Here is a 19455-nt window from a genome sequence, read left to right on the forward strand (position 1 = left end):
GGAAGTTTTTTACTTATATTCAGCCTAAAAGGTATATAACTGGTGTTGTTTCATTTTTTAATTATTCTCGATATATACTACCATTCTTTGGGCTCTTGGGGTATTACATATAAATTGGTAAAACACTATAACAAAATCTAGAATCCGTAAGTTAAAGAAAATATTTTTTATTGGAATTGTAACTTTTCCCCACTTAAGCAAATGTATATTATAGATTGTATAGGAATAAAAACGAAAAATGAATAACATACGAAATAAAAATGAAAAAATAATTTTTTTAAAAAAAAAATTGTAAGAAACGAAAATGTGGATAGATGTGTGAATAAAAAAATATATGAGCCATTTTGTAAATATAATTTTAATATAAAAATTATGAAAAAAATTAGTTATTTAATTGAAAAATAAACATAGTTTCCTAACGTATTCAAATAGATTTCAGAAACAAATGTTAAAAAAAATAAAAATTTTGAGTTAGAGACAAAAAATTCTGGACCATTCCATCTTTTTGTTATTTTTTTAATATTATAAAATGATTCCAAAATTTTTCTCAAAAAAAGTTCAGAAACATTTTTTTTTAACTTTGTTGGCATTTCAAAAATGAAAATATTTCAAAAACATAATCTAAGACGTTTTGGTGCATTTAAGGATATATGTAATATAATTTAAAATAGATTTGAATATTCTTGATATAATAGTCTTTACGTGATTCTTAATATTTATATTTTTAATTATATTATAAAAAATAAATTATAAATATAAAATTTTATTTTATTACGTATGATAAGAATCAAACTCACGATATACTACATTCACATCAGAGTACCGTTTAGTCCATCTATTTGCCATACATGTTAGAGTTCTTATATCATATATGAGAGTCAGGGCCTTAGTGGGTTGACTCTCTGTATGAAGAAGGTGTTGGTGACCGGCGCTTCCGGTTACTTGGGCGGGAGGCTCTGCCACGCCCTCCTCCGGGAAGGTTATTCCGTCCGGGCATTCGTCCGCTCGACCAGCGACCTCTCGTCCCTCCCTCCTCCGCCCATCCACGGCGGTTCTCTGGACCTCGCTTACGGTGACGTCACCGACTACCGCTCCCTCCTTGCGGCCTGCTCCGACTGCCAGATCATATTCCACGCCGCCGCCCTCGTCGAGCCTTGGCTTCCAGATCCTTCTAGATTCTTCACGGCGAGAATCTCTCTTCCCTATCCGTCTAATTAATTCAATTTCTATTTCAATTTCTTTGAGTTCCGTGATAAGGTTTTTGCTTTTTTAGGTTAATGTTGGAGGGCTGAAAAATGTATTGCAAGCTTATAAGGAGGCGGAGACGATAGATAAGATTATATACACGTCCTCCTTTTTTGCTTTAGGATCAACCGAAGGATATGTTGCAGACGAGGCTCAGGTAATACTGTCTATACTGCGATCACCATCCTAAATATTGTTGTTGACAAGCGGTGTTTGGTTTCTGAGAAAATTTTAATTCGGGGCAACAGATTCATCACGGAAAGTTCTTCTGTACGGAGTATGAGAAATCTAAAGCTGTTGCCGACAGGATGGCGCTTCAAGCCGCCTCGGAGGGAGTCCTAATTGTGGCAGTTTATCCCGGAGTTGTGTACGGTCCTGGCAAGGTTACATCCGGAAACGCCGTTGCACGATTGGTAAGAGATTATTCTCCCTCACTTCAGTTGTTCTTTGGTATTGTACAATTTAAAGCTTATGTAGAATTTAGCGCCACTTTGAAGTAAATGCAGTAGAGTTTCTTTAGGTTTTATTTTCTTTGTAGAAATTACTTGGTGAGGAAAGTGGAAAGATAAATCACGTATTGGGAGTGCTTGTATTCCTTAAACTTGAAGCCAGTGTTATCATGAAATTAGTTGAGTGAATATGATTACTATTGTCACCAAAATACAACAATTAAGATTTGTGATTGTGGGAATAGATGTACGATATCTGTCGGGCTTTAGGAGGCGTGAGGTGCCTCTGGATAAAATGGACCTTTGGGGAAAAAGCTTGGCTCCAAGTGGATAGACCCACCAGGAGGAAGGAATAGGCTTCGAGAGGACAGACTCTGGGAGGAGAGGAGTGGCTTCGAGAGGACGGCATCTGGGAGGAAGGAAGTGACTCTGGGAGGACGGACTATTGGAAGAAGGAAGTGACTCCGGAAGGACAAACTTTGGAGGAAGGGGCCCGACTGGAAGGAACCTCGGGTGGAAAACACTAACCCGTTTGGACAGCACGTCGAGAAGAAAGCTTTGGTTCGGCTGGTTAGCACACCAGGAAGAAAGCACTGATCCGGCTGGCCGACACCCTGGGAAGAAAGCACTGGCCCCGTTGCCTAGCACACCGAGAAGAAACACGCTTGGCCTGAGAAGACAGTTGCTCGTTCTGGGAAGTTGATTGCTCCTTCCGGGAAGATAGTAATTCCCTCCAAACAAGGGCGGATCCATGCAGCTCACAATTAAAATTAATTTTTTAATGTAAAAAATAATAACTCAGTTAAAAAAGAAATTACAACCCATCCCAAAATCTGTGATGTGTAGTTTTATACCTTAAAAAAATTTTTAGCCTCCCTCTACATAAATTTTTGAATCCACCCCTGCCTCCAGATGAATTGCAGTCATAAGCAACAGTTAGAAGGCTTGCGAGGATCTTTCACCCGCAAGACCCTTTGATGCCTAAGTTAGTAACGGATGAAAGTGAGAGTAGGTAGTGAGCAATGAATGAGATTAGATTTTACCGAAAGTGGAAAAGTCTCCTCTTCTGCCAAATGACATAGTATTTATAGGCATAGATCCCAAGAATTTTGGAGGGCCACGTGTCTCATCAGGAAGTCGACAAGTGTCTCACGAGTAAGGATGAAGTTGCCTTGTATCCTTACTTTGGGTGGAAATGCCCTTACTCAGGAGGAAATGCCTGGAGCCTTCTTCTTCCGAGTGGAAATGCCTTCACTCGGGAAGAAATGCTTGGAGCCTTCTTTTTTCGAGTGGAAATCCCTTTACCTGGGAGAAAATGCTTGGAACCTACTTCCTTCAAGTGGAAATGCCTTCACCTGGGAGGAAAATGCTTGTATCCTCTTTCATTTGGGTGGAAATGCCTTTACACCCAGGAGGAAATGCTTGTATCCCCCTTCTTTTGGGTGGAAATGCCTTTAGTCAAAGAAAATGCCTGGAACTTGCTTCCTTCAGGTGGAAATGCCTTTACCTGAGAGGAAATTCCTATATCTTCCTTTTTTCGGGAGGAAATGCCTGGAACTTGCTTCTCCGGGTGAAAATGCCTTCACTTGAGAGGTAACACCAGTTCCCCATTCTGGGTGAAACTTCACTTTATCTGGTCTCCCCTTGTTGAAAAAAATTTCTTCCCTTGAAAGGAATGGCATAACAATTGCTTCCCCCTCTTTTGTTTTACCCTTGGGTGAAATGGGAGAATAATTTTTTGGTATCTTGGCGTTATGCTTACGTACCATTTTCATTCTTTGCTTCGAGTGGGAAGAATTGTTTCTTCGACCTTTTGCCTTCCAGGTGGACTTTGCCTATATATAACAACTTTTACGGCGGTCATTTTTCTCACTTTTACCCGAAGTTATCTGCTCTCACTCTTGGCACTCTCGGAACGAACTTCCTTGCTCTCGAAAGAAAAGCTTTTGCTCTTGGAATACAATCCCTGCCCCCCGGAATAGGTTATTCTCTATTGAACAAACTCTCTCACTTCTTGTTGTTACCTTTTTTGAAATCTCAGTGATTACTCCTGGGAAAGATCATTCTTGTAACGCCCCATAAATGGCAATTTAATTTAATTTTGGGGTAATTTGATTTAAAAGAAATATCAAAATAATTTGTTGTGATTAAATAAAAATAAATCATGTGATTTTAAGGAAATAAGAAATTAAGATAATTAATTTAATTATTTTTGGAATTTCTAGAATAAGAAAAAAATTAAAATAAATCAAGTTGTGTGATTTTTAAAAGTTTCGAGCATTACTGTAATTAATATAGGGGGTGAGAGTGTGATTTATGGAAGTTAGGGGTGGCTGGTGCGAATTGCGGAAAGGCCAAAAAGTCACCTTAAATATAACTTAAAACATATATAGGTTGAAGAGGCGTGCGGACGCGAGTGGTTCGCGCGTGAAGCGGCCAGGCGATGGGCGAGGGATCGAATCGCGGGGGCTGCGCGCGCAAGGGAGGATTTTCGGCTGATTTTAATCAGCCATAGACGTCAAAACGACATCGTTTTGATTGAGGCGGTGGCCTCCCCCAGTGGCCGCTCCAGCGCTGCCACGTGGCGCCCCCCTTGCTCCTTTTGGCCGAAATTAAAGCCCAAATCGGGCGTTTTTTCTTGCAGAATCAGTAGCAAAAAATTACAGAAAATGGCAGCGAGCATGCGACGTGAAATTGAGAGATTTTGGGCTTCAATTTAGGATTAAATCAAGTTTAATCAGCGATTTAATTATCCAGGTATGTAAACAAGCTAGTAATTAATATTCTCTGCGGTCGAAATTTTGTTTAGGGTCCAATTTTATTAATTTTGGCGAATAATTGGGATATTGCAGTTTGTATAATTTTGACTGCGTTTGGTCAAAACGAGCCCAAGGCTACTTCGGAAAGGCAAGTTCTTTATACCCTCATTGTCGATTCTTTCGATGTCAATTTATTTGACCTCCCTTCGTTGGTTTCGGCTATTAATAAATTATGGAATTTAAAACGGTTTGTTTTAAAATTTAATTTATTAAACTGGTCTCGAGGGTTTTATTCGTTGGTTGCCTACGGGGGTTTGTGCCACCCCCAAGCCTATGGGAATGATGCCGTACTCACCCGGGGCTAGGTTCTTAGCTGTCGGGTATTATTATTGGATTTTTGGTTATTTATTGGCTAGAGCGGTTGTGCAGTGAGGGCAAGGATTAGCTGTTCGGTGACGGTGTGACTGTCGTATGGTCTATCTTAGGCCGTCAGATGGTCTCTCCTGGTCACTGACCACTGACCGGTGTCAGGCACTGTTGACTAGCTCTGCCGTTATGTGATTATAGCATGCCTGGTTATATTTTATTCTTGTTGCATGGTTTGGTATGCACATGGGTACGAGCTGCATGTTGGGATTATCATGATTTGGTTATGCTTGATCACGGACATTCTAGCTTGGTCAGATTGCATCCAGCACAAGCATATGCATCGCGTGTGACTTACTATATGAGCGGAGCATGGCCTGATGCCCGGATGTATGGGCGCCTCGTATCACGTTGATGCTCATTACGCCATTGCATTTTATATGCATTGCATGGTTACTGGTAGTATTTAGTTCTCGAACGGGAGTACCGTCCCGAGGGAGCCTATGGCTCGGCTGTCGGGAATACTGACAAGGATACGAGTGACGGGAGTACCGACCCGGGACAGTGCGCACAGGTTTGTTGGAGATCTATGTTGCCTTTCAGGGCAGCAGCAGCAGGTTGGTATGGGACTTGGGTGTCAGGTATCTTATGTGGGCTCCAAGGACCGGTATGTGCTTTTATTATGCGACACTGTTGTGTTGTTGCGTCACATGGCTTGTGTGTACATGTGGGTTTATATTTGAGGTGATCTCCTCTCCTGTTTCATTTATGGCCTTCATTTCCTTATAAACTTGCTGAGTCTTGCGACTCACCTTGTTTTTCATCATTCCAGGTAAGGGTAAAGCAAAAGTCGAGGGCGAGGACCGCGCCACCTAGCAGCCAGCCGTGTCGGTAGGGTGTACAGTTTGCTGCCCCCGTCTTCTCTGATGTTTTGTTAGGAGTTCTGACTCTCATTTTTTACTGTGCCTGGTTGTTCCTTGTATCTTTTATTTGTTGGCACAGGTGTCTGTATATTTTTATATACTCCTTGACTGCTGTTCCAGCAAGGTACTTGTGGGCATGCATGTATATTGTTTTGCTTCCGATGTTGTATTTTTCGTATGTATGCATGCCAGGGTATTTTTGTCTTATGTCTATTTCTCTTTCCTCTATGTAAGCGCTTTCGTTCGGATAGATCAGGTGGTTGGGATATCCGGGCGGGGGTGCTTACAATTCTACTTAGAACAAAACATCTGTTCCTAGAAGAACGTTATGCCTTCTCGGAAGAAGCCTCTTTCCTCCTGGAATAACGCTCCGTCTTCCTAGGAGAAGCTCTTTTCCTCTCAGAATAGCGTTTTGTCTTCCCAAAAGAAGTCTGTTTTTCTAAGGGGTTCTCTCAAGCTTCTCTTCCTTCTCTCATTTCATCTTCCCATTAGGTCATGGTGAGCAACAAGGTTTTCTCACTGTAAAGACCCTCGATGGTAGGGCATACTTGGTACACTTAGGCAGCCACTCCATTCTTGAAGAGAAGTATGTCTGCCAACTCACTAGAAACTAAAACATTCCTCCGTCTTACCAAGCAAGGGTGGTCCTTTAAGGTGAAACTTGTATTGTGACAGTTCGTGATGGATGGATCGTTGTCCATGAAGCAAGCCTGAGGAACGGGCTTCGCTTCCCTTTTCATCCTTTCAGACTAGGAGCCGAGATCTGCTGTCTTAAAATGCTGTCCTATTAGCTGTCCCTCCAATCAAAAATAGCCACGTCATCATATAATTAAACATAATAAAAAATCTGTTGTATCTCCAACTTAACGGCAGCAAGTAACGCCATCTTCTAAAATCTGTTCTGCAGACCTTCTTCTTGCTGTCTTCTTCTTCCACCTCAAGGTCCAGCTTCACAATCGCCAATGTCGGCCGCAACACTGCCTTTGCCTTCTTTCAGGACGGTCGCTGCCACACCAGCACTAGAAAAAGAAGCCGATCAGCACTGCCATCGCCGTCGTCAACACAGATCCAGTCGAGATTCTCTACCAGAGCTCGCAACAGCTTGTCTGAATGGTTTTTCCAAAGATGGTGTCTCATTTCAAGCCCGTGGTCGTCTTCTTGACCTGTTGATGAAGTCGAATTCGCCTGCGACAACTTGGGCGTTCTACTCGCAGATTTTGGGTTGTGGGTACTGTAATGAAATTTTAACATTCTGATGTACAGCTTGTGCAAGGTAAAATGAAAGAAGCCCAGTTGATTTTTGATCAAATTGGGAAGTGGGGTTTGAGGCCTAATGCTATTAGTTCAATAAGTTGATAAATGGTTACTGTAAATTGGGAAATTTGGAAGAAGGGTATCTTTTCCCAATGCTTATATTTACAGTGTCTTGATTAATGGATTTTGCAAGAATAGTAGGTTAGATGATGCAAACCAACTGTTTGATGAAATGTGTGACAGAGGATTGGTGCCAAATGATGTTATTTTTATTAATTTAATTGATGGAGGATTGGTGCCAAATGATATTATTTTTACCAATTTAATTGATGGGAACTACAGGTATGGAAGGATTGACTTTGATTATGCTGCTTGTGAAATTGTTCTTGATTATGCTTTGATGATTTACGCCATGAGAAAGGGCCAGTTCTTGATGATGCTGCTTGTGAGATTGTGATTATGGGTTGGAGCAGACAAAATGAACCCACACTTGTACATATATATATATATATATATTAAGAATTAGAGCAAACTCTAATTATAGATTAAGAACTCCATAGAGTTCAACAAATATTTTTTTATTTACTCTTATTTCATTTGTTCATTTAAATTTATGAACTTTTGAATTTTAACATGTGATCTCTCATGTTGATTTCTCATATAAGGAATTGTATAAAAATTAATTCAAAACTAATCCACAATTGTTCAGGCAATAAAAAGACTGGCTGAGCAGTAAATTACATCATATAAATTACATCATCTCTTATTCTTCCTTGTTTGTGCTGGCTGCCTGCTGCAACCAAATTAAGCCAAAAAGTGGAGAAGGTAGAGAAAGAAGAAGGACACGAAGTGATGGACATATATGAGTCCAATAGCACGTACATATATAATTATATTTTTATACAATCAGCAAACAAAGAAAAATGAGTCTTTAATGTACTACTTAATAACAAGTATTTGTGTAAAAACTAGCAACCAGCAACTGCAACTAACAACCTCAAGTCTTCTTCATGCTTCTGTCAATTTCTATGCTCCAAATCTTTGAAATGATGAAGTTGAATGATGTGTCTCAACCTATAAAAATACATAAACAATATGAATCCACAGTTGTATAAAAATTAATTCAAAACTAATCCACAGTTGTTCAGGCAATAAAAAGACTGGTTGAGCAATAAATTACATCATATAAATTACATCATCTCTTCTTCTTCCCTGTTTGTGCTGGCTGCCTGCTGCAACCAAATTAAGCCAAAAAGTGGGGAGGGTAGAGAAAGAAGGACACGAAGAGATGGACATATATGAGTCCAATGGTACATACATATATAATTATATTTTTATACAACCAGCAAACAAAGAAAAATGAGTCTTTAATGTACTACTTAATAACAAGTATTTGTGTAAAAACTAGCAACCAGCAACCAGCAACTGCAACTAACAACCTCAAGTCTTCTTCATGCTTCTGTCAATTTCTATGCTCCAAATCTTTGAAATGATGCAGTTGAATGAAGTGGCTCAACCTATAAAAATACATAAACAATATGAATCCAAACCTTTAGCATCCAAAGTATATAGAAAAACACTAAACATTCATGGTAAAGAGTAGCAAACCTGTTTTAATAATTCAAGAAAACTTGGCACCGTAGTAAGATGTTCAATATCAACATGAGATTCAATCTGTGTATAATACAAGATAATTATTTATTTTAACAAATTGTGTGAATAAAGATAAAAATATTTTTAGACAATGGAAATGTACTTGACTAGTGTTAAGTGTTGGTGTGAGATCTAATGAATTCTGTGAAACCTGCAGCACAAAATATTAACAGTGTAATAAATTTTTTAGAAACATTCAACACAATCTTAAGATTTAATAGAGTAACAATAAGTTAACTTAAGGTACCTGTTGAGCTTGGACAACTTTTTTCTTTTTCTTACCCTTTTCAAGAGCACTTTTTGGCCTCATAGAGCTACCACGAATTCTTTCCTTATGCTTAATTCCTGCTACTTTACCAACTCCATCAACAATATTATTCTCATTGCGGTTAGACATGGTGGTTGAAGTACAAGATTGCATCTGTTGGGTGAATGTGCTTGTATCGATAGTTTCCAAGATCCTATTAAAACCATGAATAACGATATTATATGCTTCTTCGGTTTCTGACCCCCTTGTTGCTATTTGAGTTTGCAACCTACACAACTCTTTATAATGCCTTGCCATACTTGTCTTAGGATCCTCATTAGTTGCACTACTCTCGTAAGAAACTCGTGCAATTGTTTCTGTTTTTGCATTTTTTGTCCACCTTCTTAGAATATATTGTTCGGGAATCTTTATAATATTTTTGGAAGACAAAACTTTAAGAATGTGTGAGCACAAAATACCAGCAAACTCAAATTTTTTGCAACTACACATAACTGCCCCATTAGTAGAGTGATATTTAACAGTATGACAAGAACATTTACCAAAAGGGCTTAGTTTGTACTCTATTTCCATCCCAATCTCAACAGAAGTGACCATGGTACAATCATAAGCCTTGCCTAATTCAATTTCAAATGCTTTGAACACTTGCGGGGTATATACATTTGCAGCATGTTTTAAAATTGCAATATTAAGTGGTAACGAAACACTACTTTGAGTTGCTCTAAAATCAGCCTTCAACTCCACATAACGTCAATGCTCAATCAACCTTTGGAAATGATGAAAAAATTTCGATAAATTATGTTTGTAGCTAACATAACCCTTTATAGAGCTGTTCATGCTTTCACTACACTGAGTTGTCGTCATATCTACACAAAACGTGTCTCTACCATAGACCAAGGCCCACTTTTCCTTGAAACTAAACATTCGCTTCAACCAATCGTTACTTTGAAGGTCATACTTCTCAAGCATCTCATGCCATGCTTGCAAAAATTCGTTCTCTTCTTCATAATCATATATACAGCGACTAAAATCTTTAGAAAATTCTCGAAAGCGCTCAAAAACAACACTGAGATGCTTTGCGGCATTTTGATATAAGTGCCAAATACATAGACGATGAGATGTCTGTGGCCATTGGAAAGCTAATGCTTTTGCCATTGCGGCATCTTGATCAGTAAGAATTGTCGTTGGCTTTTTTCCTGCCATTCCTTGAACAAAAGTGTCAAATAACCATATAAATGTTTCAGCTGTCTCATCATATAATAGTGCAGCCCCAAAAAGAATAGTTTGTTTATGATGGTTAACGCCTACAAACATAGCAAAAGGTCGACTTTCTTGATTTTTTCGATAAGTTGTGTCAAAGCAAACAACATCACCAAAATGAGAGTATGCTACTTTCATTTGTGCATCTCTCCAAAAGATATTAGTGATTAATCCTTCATTGTCTAATTGTAGAGCATAAAAGAATGAAGGATCTTCTAATTGCATCCGTTGAAGATACTCAAGAACGCCACCCGTCTCATCTAACTTAACTTTAGTAGTCCGTTTAGTCCGCAAATAATTTCGATAATCATCATGAGTGAATCCGAGACTTTCACGACCACCTGCTCTCCTAGTCATTAATTCACAACCCTCTTTAGGAGCAATTCCCGAGTCGTCCACTAAATCAATTTCAGCTTCTTGGGCCGCAGTCAATCTCCTTTGAGACCTATGCAAGTGACTTTTTCTAGGGGTAGATGTCACATGCGTATGTGCAGCAATAAAATCAACAACCCGATATTTACCAGTTTGACGACAATTCACCTTCATTCTTGCAAGGCAACCAAACCTTGTTTCGGCACGACGATGTTTAACAATAATGCGTCGATTATCTACTTCACGACGACCTTCACAAGAGCAACAAAATGTTCTATTTATCATCTTCCCATCACTACCTTTGTTTCCTTTACTTCTTCGAATACTAAAGCCTACTTTGTAAGCATAAGCATTATAAAAGTTATAAGCTTCTTCTTCTGTTTCAAACTCCATATCAATTTTTGGTATTGCTTCAGAAGGAATTTTGGAATGAATGAAAGTAATATATTCATTACTGTCAAATTTAGCTTGATTGCCTTCGTTCTCATCTACATCTGTTCTCGTGCTGTCAAAAAGTATATCATTCTCTCCATTGTCAAAATCCAACTTCCTACGAGATTGATGTTCTATAAAATTATTGGCCTCCATAACCTTCAAAAACCAATACAAAGTAAAAAGATTATTGATTTGATCCTATTTCAGTTTCTATATCATAAATTAGATGAGCCCATAAATACAAGCACAAGCATAAAGACAAATTTTTAAAAGAGAACAATTTTTTTTTTTCCTGGAAGTAAAAGAGAGAACCTTTCAGTACCCATTTAACAACTCTTTTTTTTTTTTCCAAGAATGTGATTTAATAGAAAAAAATCTACAAACAAATAAACACCCCATTCTTTCCAGGGACCTAAATCAGCCAACTTTACCTACTGATGGGAAATGGACACCACGAGCAGGAAGCCTGGGGCACACTACAAGAATTTCTAATAAGCTTGTTCAACTGGAGACCAGTGATTATTGCATTCAGGCATTTCTTCAGGTGGGTTATGGGTTAGACCAGTTTTGTTTTATGTACTTGTTTATTTTGATACTTTGTTTGCATTTAATAATTGATTTTTATTAAGACAATTTTCCTGACAATAATTTTTGGTTACCAGGTAAAGGAACAAAAGAGAACAATTTTTACAACCATTTAAAATGGAAAAACAAGATTATTTGAGAAATTTCATACCTTGTTCATACCTCAAACACCTAGTGTGCATTACTTTCCCATCACTTATTTCCTCCCCAAAGCACCCCAGCAATGCCCACAGCTCCTTCAAAATGAGTTCTGATCTTTGAAACAACCATTCGGATGTTGTCAAACCGTTGTTGTTGCGGGCTTTGGTAGAGAATCTCGACTGGATAAAATGTTGACGACAGCCGTGGTAGTGCTGATCAGCTTCTTTTTCTAGTGCTGGTGTGGCAGCGACCGTCCTGAAAGAAGGCAAAGGCAGTGTTGCGGCCGACGTTGGCGATTGTGAAGCTGGACCTTGAGGTGGAAGAAGAAGACAGCAAGAAGAAGGTCCGCAGAACAGATTTTAGAAGATGGCGTTACTTGCTGCCGTTAAGTTGGAGATACAACAGATTTTTTATTATGTTTAATTATATGATGACGTGGCCATTTTTGATTGAAGGGACAGCTAATAAGACAGCATTTTAAGACAGCAGATCTCGGCTCTCAGACTAGAGTACCTGCATAGGAACAGAATGGCTCCCGCCCAGCTCCATCCTAGCGGTTTGGCCCAACTAGTGGGTTTCTACGTATTATGCCAGGAGAGGGAGATGACTCCACCCTTCAAATTATTCCACTGCTTCTTCCACCTTTGTTTGGTGGAGGGGTGAAATCATTTCTTCACTCTCTAGAAGACGCAAGCAGAGGACCGCCTATTCATCGATTCTCCCCCCAAGGTTGGCCATTTCAATTCATGATGGTTCGCGGTGAACCCGTTGCCTAGGACGTGGGCCTCCTACTATGATTGGTGCACGGATGACGAGCTGGTGGCTAAGCCAAACATCACATAACCACCTAGGAAGCTTAGAAAGCATCACCAACGTTCAACGACTCAGCTCCTGTGTGGAGGTCTAGTGAGCCTCCTAAACCTTCTCATTGGTTGAGGAGGGCTGGCTAGGTTGTCTTGCGTGGAGATCCAGTGAGCCCTTCTCAACCGGTCCTCGAAGAGAAGGTCCAGGTGGCTCACTAGACCTCCACACAAGAGTTGGGCCATTGAACGTCGGTGATGCTTTCGAAGCTTCTTAGGTGGTTCTGCGATGTCTGGCTTCGCCACCAGTTAATCATCCGTGCACCAATTGTGGTAGGAGGCCCACATCCCGAGTGGCGGGTTCAGTGCAAACCGTTGTGAATCGAAATGGTCAGCCTTGGGGGGAGAATCGATGAATAGGCAGTCCTCCACTCACGATCTCGCCCCTCCACCGCACGCAGGTGGAAGAAACAGTGAAATAATTCGAAGGTTGGAGTCACCTCCTTCTATAAGCACAATACGTAGAATCCCACTAGTTGGGCCCAACCGTTAGGATGGAGCTGGGCGGGAGCCATTCTGTTTCTATGCAAGTATTCCAATCCAAAAGGATGAAGAGGGAAGCGAAACTGATTCCCCAGGCTTGCTTCTGTTATGTACCGAAGGATATAAAGGTAGTATTGCAATAAAATGTAATGGAGGGACTAAAGGTAATAGAGAAGGAAGTTAGGCGAGAGTTAGTTAGCTGCTATAGGGGATGGTACAGAGTTTGTTGCTGCTGTGGCAGCTTGTACATTCCCCCAATGATGTAAATAGTTACAACATGTGAGGAGAGAATCATATGGGTATTCTCTTTTTCTCTCGGATCAGTAAGGATTATGACATTTTGATTCTCTTGAATTCTCTCTCTCTCACTCGTCCTCATTTCTCTCTGGTTTCCCTCGCCAAACTCCCTAATTCTTATAAATCCCTTAGTCAGATTCGTCTAACCCGACAATCTGGCATCAGAGCTTGCTCTTTGGCGCTGGGTGGAAACTACAGTATCGACACAATGGCTGATGGGATGAGAATGAACCAATTACAACAAGTGATGACAGCTATAGCGGAGATGCAATTGAGGCTGGGATCCCTAAAGTCGTTGATTGGTACTAGGGTGGATACCCGTATTGATCAGGCGAGGGGGAGGTGGCGTGAAGAAAACAGGGAGTAGGGTACTCTGTTGCGTGAGCAGGTGATGGAGCAGATGCAAATGTTCATACAGATTTTTGCATCACAACAGCCAAATAGGATGTCGTTGAAATTTCCACCTAGGGAAAGGATGGAGCCCATATTTCCTAGTGTAGGAGTGGAGCAACGGCAGGGGGGTACTTTGGACTTTGAGTTCGATACAGAGACCCTGAGTGAGAATAGGAGGTATGAAGTACAAGCAAATCGAACTCAACCAAATTTTCTGGGGCCGAAATTGGAGATTCCACCATTTGAGGGTGAAAATCCAAGATGGTGGATGAGGAGGTGTGAAAGGGTGTTCTCATTGTATCAAGTTCAAGAACAACAGAAGGTAACTCTAGTTGCGGCTTACTTGAACGATATGGGCAATGCATGGTTTCAGGGTTGGCTCATGTCGAAGGAGGGAAGCCCCTGGCATGTATTTGTAGAGGACCTTTGTGCGAGATTTGGAGACAGAGACTTGAGGGATGTGATCGAGGAGTTCAATAAGCTAAGGCAAGATGGGACAGTGCTGACCTATCAATTGAAGTTTGAAGAGTTGAGATCGCTAATGGTAATGCACCAACCCCATCTAACTGAAGAGTACTTTGTATTGAATTTTATAAGTGGATTAGGTGAAGATGTGAGACCCATCGTAAAGATGATGTAGCCTCGGGCAGTTAAGCAGGCTGCCGATAGTGCAAGGTTGCAAGAAATGACTATCGAGGCCATGTTGAAGAAACAAAGGAGTCAAATGAAGGGGCTAAGTGTCGGAGGGTGGCAACCCGGAAACAGGGCTATGGGTAGGGATACAGGTCAAGGTAGCAAGAATGTCCTGGCCCTACCTCCCACAACGACTCCAGCTGCAAATGGGGGAAGGATGATGGAGTGGAGACACTTGGCTGGGCTCTGCTATAGGTGCGGGGATAAGTACTTTATGGGGCATAAATGTAAACGACAATTATTACTGCTAAAAGCGGAAGAAGAAGGGGACAAGAGTATGGGAAAGGAGAAAGAAGATAGAGGGGAAATATCCCTGCACGCACTAAAAGGGTTGGCAAACAACAAAATTATTAAGGTAGAAGGATGAGTTTGAGATGCCCCAATACTGGTACTCATTGATAGTGGGAGTATCCACAGTTTTTTGGATGAAACCATGGCTAAGAAGTTGCAGTGTGAAGTCTCTGATTCACATCCACTATCGGTAACCATAGCAAATGGAAACAAGGTGGTGAGTCGGTCATCTTGCTTGGGGTTTTGCTGGGTGATGAATGAGGAAGAGTTTGTAGCTGACTTAAGGTTGTTGAATTTGGGAGGTTGTGATGTAGTGTTGGGAGTGGACTGGATGAAGGAAGTTAGTCCTATTAATTTTGACTTCAATAAAATAGAGGTCACATTTGAGAAAGAGGGAAGGAAGAAGACCCTAGTGGGTAGCCACGAAGTAGGGATGTGCAAAATGATTTCGGGAAAGAGGCTGCACAGGATGCTCAAGAGCAAATTATCACAGGTGGCCCAATTATTTTCTATCCATACCATGGAATCTATCCTTGGGGAGCAGGGAGAAGAGAGTCACCTGGCAGAAATAGTGGATAACAACTCTCGTAATCCATGGTAGGTATAGGAATTTGACTCTCTTAACATGCCGTTAATTGAATTTAAGGACTTCTTTGCTGAGCCAAGTTCCCTACCACCAAAGAGACCTTATGACCATACTATCAATCTTAAGCCTAATGCAGAGCCTATTAACCTAAGAGCCTACCGATACCCTCCCAGACAAAAAACAGAGATAGAGAAACTCATCAAAGATACGTTGCAAAAGTCCATTATTCAACCCAGCTATAGCCTCTTTGCATCATCGATATTGCTTGTTAAGAAAAAGGATGGATCATGGAGGTTTTGCGTTGACTACCGTCAACTCAATGCCATGACTATCAAAAACAAGTTTCCCATTCCAATTGTCGAAGTTCTGTTAAGTTTTGGAAAAAATAACCTTACTGTCTCACTATTTTTTTATTCATAAGAAAAGCTTGATTTATACAAGCTTCTTTACAAAATTAGGAAACAACTAACTTTAGGAAAGAATCCTAGGATCTATACAATTTAGGATACAACCAAGATAGGAAACATAAACTAATCTAGAAGATACAATTTTACTTTTAGGAAACAATATATACAGTCAATCAATCTAGGAAACATATATAATCAATCACCAATCAATCATCAATCAATCAATCACCAATCAATGATTGAATCATTCATCCATATCAGCTGCCATCTTTCCCAATACAAAAACATTACTCTTGCTGTTGTCTCTTGTTACTTAGGGAAACCCTAGCCGTTGACACTCCCCCTCAAGATTGAGCGTGTATATCTTGCATCTCAATCTTACTTATTATCCTGTTAAACACTGGTGCAGGTAGGCTCTTAGTTAGCATGTCTGCTAACTGATCTTGTGATGAGATGTATGGTCTGCATATCAACCCATTATCCAATTTCTCCTTGATAAAGTGCCTATCTACTTCAATGTGATTTGTCCTGTCATGTTGAACAAGATTATGAGCGATACTAATTGCTGATTTGTTGTCACAGTAGAGCTTCATAGGCGTAGTCCACCCAATCTTGAGATCATTTAGAAGAATTTTTAGCCACAATAATTCACACATACCTAGAGCCATGGAACGAAATTCTGCCTCAACACTTGATCTAGCCACCACATTTTGTTTTTTGCTCCTCCATGTTACCAAATTGCCTCCCAATATAGTACAATATCTGGAAGTAGATCTTTTATCTGCAACAGAGCCTGCATGGTCTGCATCTGTGTAGGTCTCAAGGGTCATAGTTTCTCCCTTTTTGAACAAAATGCCTCTTCCAGGTGCTCCTTTTAGATAGTGGAGTATTCGATACACAGCTTTAAGATAGACTTCCCTTGGGTTATGCATGAATTGACTAACCACCCCCATAGCATAGGCTATATCTGGCCGAGTATGGGCCAAATATATCAGCTTTCCAACCAGCCTTTGGTATACTCCCTTGTCAACCTTATCTCCTTCTAGAGCTTCTCCCAACTTATGATTTGGGTCAATGGGTGTGTCACTTGCTTTGCAACCTAGCAATCTAGTCTCATTTAAAAGGTCTACCACATATTTTTGCTAAGATATGAATATGCCCTCTTTAGAATGTGCCACCTCTATTCCCAAGAAATATTTTAATCTCCTCAAATCTTTGATTTTAAACTCCTTTAATAAGCACTCCTTTAATTGAGCCATCATTTATTTATCATTGCCAGTAACAACAATATCATCTACATACACAATTAACACAGTTACTCCCCCTGTAGTCGAATGTTGAATAAAAAGAGTATGGTCTCCTTGGCTTTGTCTATACCCCATGCCAAGCATAACACTCGTGAATCTCCCAAACCAAGCCCGTGAGGATTGTTTCAGTCCATTCAGGGCTTTTTTTAGTTTGCATACAACTGGCCTTTGTGTGGCTACTTCATAACCTGGTGGTAGTTCCATATATACCTCCTCCTCTAGGTTGCCATGTAAAAATGCATTTTTTACATCAAACTGATGCAATGGCCAACCTAGATTAGCAGCTAACGAAAGAAGGACTCTAACTGTATTTAGTTTAGCCACCGGTGCAAAAGTGTCCAAATAGTCTCTCCCATACACTTGTGTATATCCCTTGACAACCAATCTTGCTTTGTACCGATCTAGAGATCCATCGGACCTATATTTCACAGTATAGACCCATTTACAACCCACTGGATGTTTTCCTTTAGGCAATTTTACCACTTCCCAGGTCTGATTTTTTTCCGAGGCTGTCATCTCAGCTTCCATGGTATCCTTCCAATTCTTATTCCCTATAGCTTCAGAAAAACTTTTTGGAATAGGGATGGTATGTAGGCTGGTAAGAAAGGCTTTATGGGTAGGAGACAACTTAGAAAAAGAAAGAAATAGGTGTAATGGATGTTTGGTACAAGTTATTTTCCCTTTTCTTAGAGCAATGGGCCAATCAAGGTCATAGGTTTCTGGTTGGACAATAGCTTCAGCATGTTTTGTAGAGCTCAATTGAGTCATATCAAGAGAATTGGTTGCGGGAATACCTGGTGATGACTCTGAAATGGCAGGATTGTCAGTGCTATTCCTGCTTGTAGAGATTGTAGGACTAGGACTTGTAGAGGATGCAGGAGCTTGCATAGGACTAGATTCAGTTTTCTTCCTCCTTGAGTATACCTGCATAGGCCGAGAAGTAGATGGTGAAGCTTTCCCAAGTGTCATGTTTGTCGAGTCCTTCCATTTAGGAGATGGGTTCAAGGATAGCAGATTAGGGTCAGGAAGAAAGGAGGAATCCCTATTAATCAAGGTCTGATTTTGTTCTAAAATAGTTGATGATCTGAAGTACGACTCATTTTCAGCAAAGGTAACATCAGCAGATACAAAATATTTCTTTGAAGGAGGATGATAGCATCGATAGCCTTTTTGTGTAGATGAATATCCAATAAATACATATTTTAAGGCACGAGGATCTAATTTCCCTCTATTGGCTGTTAGAATATGAACATAGGTCGTGCACCTGAATATCTTGGGCTGCCAATTACTAGTCACATGGAAGTCAGGAAAATGACTCATCAATGGTTGAATAAGACTTTGAGATTCTAGGGTTTTAGATAGCAATCTGTTGATAAGAGTTGTGACAGTTAGGGCTGCTTCTCCCCAATAATGTTGAGGGACATTATGGTGAAAAAGAAGTGCTCGAATAACAGTTAGAGGTTGACTATTTTTCCTCTCAGCCACCCCATTTTGTTGAGGGGTGTAAGGACAAGAAGACTCATGAATAATACCTTTTTGTTGAAAGAAAGCGGATAGAGTGTAATTGAAGAAATCTCTAGCATTATCAAATTTAAACCGCTTTACATTTACCCCAAATTGAGTCTTAACCATGTTGTAAAAATTGGGGAAAACATGGCTTACTTTTGACTTGGCTTTCAACAAATATAACCACACCACTCTAGTATAATCATCAACAAATAAGACAAACCGTCTTGCCCCAGAAATATTGGGAACACTTGATGGACCCCAAATGTCACTATAGATTAAAGAAAAGGGGAAATCAGTTCTTTTATTAGAAAGAGGAAAAGAAACCCTTTTATGTTTGGCAAGTTCACAATCAGCACAATGAAAGTGACTAAAATCCTGACCTTTAGCTAAATTAAGAAACATTAATTTGAGAGTAAGAAAGGAGGGATGACCCATTCTATAATGCTGTAGCCACATCTCATCCTCGTTGGATTGAGCTAGGCATGACATAAGAGGAAGAGACTCCTTCTTTTCCGGCCCTACTGATTCCTCAAGGTAATAAAGCCCCTCTCTAGCCTTAGCAAGTCCAATCATCCTCTTCTTGCCCTGTTCCTGTATCTCACAAACATTGGAATAAAAAAATACATTACAATTAGTATTCTCAATAAGTTTTTGAACAGATATAAGATTAACAAATAATTTGGGAACATGAAGGACATTCTTGAGGGTTAGGTGATCATTGAGAAGAATATCTCCTTGACCAACAACGGTAATGAGTGAGCCATCTGCCATTGTAATTTTTCTAGAGGTAGGACAAGGATTATAGGAAGTAAACAATTGTGGATGGGATGTCATGTGGTTTGAAGCACCCGAGTCTAGGATCCAACAATGTTGGTGTAAAGTTTTTGAAGCATGTAGGGAAAAAGTGGAGGAAGCAATACCT

At 40.1% G+C, this 19455-nt stretch overlaps 1 protein-coding gene across 1 annotated transcript in view; it reads left to right on the top strand.

The window, feature by feature from the left end:
- The first annotated feature begins 869 nt into the window (after positions 1-869).
- Positions 870-19455, top strand: part of LOC127807463 (uncharacterized) — a 55294-nt gene continuing 36708 nt past the window's right edge. Inside the window, exons 1-3 of the mRNA XM_052345328.1 lie at positions 870-1185; positions 1274-1402; positions 1494-1658. Of these exons, the coding sequence (XP_052201288.1) occupies positions 907-1185; positions 1274-1402; positions 1494-1658 (573 nt within the window). The 5' untranslated portion in view covers positions 870-906. The remainder of the gene's footprint in view (positions 1186-1273; positions 1403-1493; positions 1659-19455) is intronic.

This window comes from Diospyros lotus, chromosome 8 (genome assembly GCF_014633365.1).
Source record: "Diospyros lotus cultivar Yz01 chromosome 8, ASM1463336v1, whole genome shotgun sequence".
NCBI lineage: Eukaryota > Viridiplantae > Streptophyta > Magnoliopsida > Ericales > Ebenaceae > Diospyros > Diospyros lotus.